This window comes from Mya arenaria, chromosome 2, assembly GCF_026914265.1.
Source record: "Mya arenaria isolate MELC-2E11 chromosome 2, ASM2691426v1".
Classification (NCBI taxonomy): domain Eukaryota; kingdom Metazoa; phylum Mollusca; class Bivalvia; order Myida; family Myidae; genus Mya; species Mya arenaria.
In genome coordinates this window covers 54914573-54918365 of record NC_069123.1, presented here as the reverse complement: position 1 = coordinate 54918365, position 3793 = coordinate 54914573, and the positions used below count along the sequence as shown (strand labels likewise).

At 34.2% G+C, this 3793-nt stretch overlaps 1 protein-coding gene across 1 annotated transcript; it reads right to left on the bottom strand.

The window, feature by feature from the left end:
* Nucleotides 1-2465: 2465 nt before the first annotated feature.
* On the bottom strand, nucleotides 2466-3593 carry LOC128203184 (GTP-binding protein Di-Ras2-like). The gene has a single exon (XM_052904488.1). It carries the CDS (start codon nucleotides 3591-3593, stop codon nucleotides 2862-2864), a length of 732 nt encoding a protein of 243 aa, XP_052760448.1. The 3' UTR covers nucleotides 2466-2861.
* Between the last annotated feature and the right edge of the window lie 200 nt (nucleotides 3594-3793).

Here is a 3793-nt window from a genome sequence, read left to right as displayed (position 1 = left end):
TTAATGAAGTAACATTGCAAACTACAAAATTTACATAAATTGTACAGATGCATGTAGCAAAGCTAATCGCAATTGTACAGCTATAACATGAAGAAAGTCAGAATATTGCAAATTGTAATATGATGTCACTAGACAAGGAAACAATTGATGGCAACAGGTGGCTCCGATTTTGTGTTGAAATTAACTTAAGAACCAATGCACTTACGTCAGTATCATGATTAGTTAACGTGCAGTTGTAGATGACCAAACTGTATTTGTAATATGGCATATCATTACGTATCGATTTCAGCTTTTTATCTTCAAGTGTATGATCAGATACGAAATCAGGTTGATATAGTTTTGTCAATATATTCCAAGGATATATGGTGGTCAGTAACAATGTCGCTTATATGAGTCATGAATAAGTATTCTCTGAGATATATAGATATTTTATATTATGTACCTTCAATATTATAAGTTACTGTGTTAGTAGGTGACCCGATATGGGATACACGGGGCAAAGGAAACTATATCGTGTGAGAGCGAAGCGTTGGAGGCGTGATATAAATATTTAGGTCAAGTTCTATTAAGTTCATGATTTCAAGTTTACAGAGCAATATATAATTTTAATATAGTTAATATACAAACAAATTAAAGAGGTGTGTTTTTAGAAAATGTCAATGATTATTTATTGAAACTGGTTATTGGTTTAAAAGAATGGTTATTATTTAGTTGAAACTATAAATTGTTCAATACATAAAGAAATATGTTTTAGTGAAAAGGCTATTTCTATTTACAATTTATATATTTGAACATGTTTGAACTTTGCTAACACATCGTTCAATATAACAGGTTTCTGTGTGGGTTCATATCAAATTAGACAGCTGAAAAGTCAGTCTACATTTGTCCATGTTCGTCTTATGCAAGTAAAAGTGTGATAGAATTTCTTGATGAGATGAACCTGTTGATATACAGAACAATGCAATATTAACGAGAGCGCAATATAATAAATAGCCGTTAGCAATCGTGTCACTATTTCTAATTTGGTGAAGACTTTCAAAAGTAATATATGCTCTGGCCTAATGTAATTAAATACTTTGCACGAAAACAAACGGCCATATATTTCTGACACCAGCTCTTTGACACACAAAAACTATCATATACAGCAGTAAAACTATTGCACATTAAAACAAATAAGAACAAGTTTTTTTAGCGACCACAATGTACATTTAACTTAACCCAATGCTTATTTTATTTAGAATTATACTGTTTATGAGGTTAGCAAGATATTGTGTTAGACTGAAACGAAGGTATAAAATAAAATATACCACTTATAAAATATTAAATGTAATAGAGGATATCTATCGACTCAGTATAATATCATCTTTTATTTTACGAGTACCATAGCATTAACACATTTTACGAGCGGTCAAGCATAGAGTGAAAGTATAGCTTTTGAATGATCACGATTGTATAACATACGACTGGGCACTGAAATCAACACTTGCTCAGTTATTTGTTTGCGGGGATTTATTTGTATATTCATTTATTTTTTTTAAATGCCCCCCCTTCCCCCTTAACATTACCTTTTGCTTCCATCCTACCCGGATAAACCCTCTACACACAGTTCTGATAACCAATGACGTAGTCTGGCGCTCCTACGCCGTCTTGTGGATAAATAGTTCTCCATGTTGTTGCTTTTGTGAAGTTAGAAACTCATGTTTCAGTCCGAATCTTTCATAAACCTTAATCAATGAGTTTATATAAATGCATTTATGTTCCAAACAATAAAAGTTGATGCACGAAACAAATTGAATTGAACACTGCAAGAGTATATTGAACACATTACATCGCCATAAACTATTTTTTCTACTGTGTTTCATGATAGATACGCAATCGATCTCACTGCCAGAATACAGTCAGATCCGCTTCAAGATGGGTCGTTCTCTTGATGCCGTTTTATGTACTATGAATGATGGGGTACGTCAATTTATTAATCAGTTAACTGTTAAGGGAATTGTCCAGGACACTCTAATTCAAAGCCAGACATTTCAGAAATATTTTAAAAAGATGATATAACACCGTAGTAATGATCCAGCACTTGTTTTTGTGTTGGTGTTGTTGTTGTTTTTTATTATTAGTTTATTTGCTATTTTTCGAGCATTCTGCTTTAATAAAAATAATTAAAAAATAGGAAAACCATTTTATGTTGTTTTTTTCAAACATGATTTTTTTACATATTTGGCTGTTTCAAGAGTAAGGATGTTGATGAAATGGGAATAGTAATATTTTGATTTTTAAAGTAGTTTTTGATCAGGTGTTTAAATAAAAAAATATAACAAGCAAGGTCAAAGAAGTGAAATATGATGAAGGTAAAATAGTATTTCCAAAATACAACTATATCAACATTTCGTCCATTTTTTTCTAAAACAACCATAGTTACACTTTACTCTCTAATGGCACGTTGCCACGACAATACAGTCGAACCCCGTTGGCTCGAACTCGTTCGGCTCGAATTCCTCGTTGGCTCGAACAAGATTTTAAGGACCAATTTCTTTTAACTGAATGTAGGAATTTCCGCTTGGCTCGATATTTCCGAGGCTCAATTTATTTTCGCCGGTCCATGGGAGTTCGAGTCAACGGGGTTGGGCTGTATTCTTAAACTTACTGACTCTAAAGTCATAAGTTTGATATCACAATTGATAGTATTTAAAATCTGCTTAAATAATCTAAATTTCTATTGCATTCCTTTAAAAGTTTAAATCTTGATTAAAAACAAGTTTCCTAGAAGACTTATAGACGCATACACTTGATTACGTAAAGCCAAAATAAATCACAATGTATGTATTGTTAAAATCGCTAAAATATTCAATCGGAAAAGTCTAGGAAATAACACAGTCCTGTCGGTGCTGGGAGCGGGCATGAGACTTTCGAATCTTTGGCTTACTTCCTCGTCGAATAAGACTTCTGGTTCTACTAAACTTGCTCCCATTTTCACTAGTTTTATTGGCACTGACCTCTGCCTGGGATTGCACCTCCAGGGAATGTTCACTCAATCTGCGCGGCATAAAGGGTTCATTTATCTTTGCTCTTGGATTCTTTGCTTTTTCCATTAGTAGTTTGAACACTTCTACAATGCATTCACCGTTCTTAGCAGAGACCTCTACGAACGCCCCACAGTTTTCATCATTATAAACCCAGTTTAGTGCGTCAAATTTTTCCACTTGTCTGTTATCCTCAAGGTCAACTTTGTTACCGACGATAACACATGGCAAGTCCTCGTAATTACTTCTAACTTCCTTGATCTCTTCCCATAAGCGTTTTACCTCTTCAAACGTTTCGGGTTCAGTCACCGAATATACTAGAACGAAAGCATGTGCTGTTGTTATCGACAGGCGCCTCATTGCTGGAAATACCAACTTCCCAGCGGTGTCCAGAAAATCAACAATCACTTCCGCACCTTGAAAAGTGTATTCCCTAGAATATAAGTCTTCTACTGTTTCGAGGTAAGTATCACTGTATGTATTGAAAAGAAACCTTTTCAAAATGGAGCTTTTCCCGACCCCGCCAGCGCCGAGGAAGACAACTCTGTTTCTTTGGTCTTGTTCACTCATGTTTTTCCTGGCTATATTAGCATTTGATTGTTTATGTGTTATGCGGAAATCACGATTTTGCCTGTGACATTTAAAATTAGTACTTATAGGACACTCTCAAACTTTCAAAACATCAAAAAAGCTGACTTCATGATTGCCAATAATTGGAAAAAAAGCTAAATAAAACTGTAATATAAGACCAATTTGTTTGACAGCGCTAC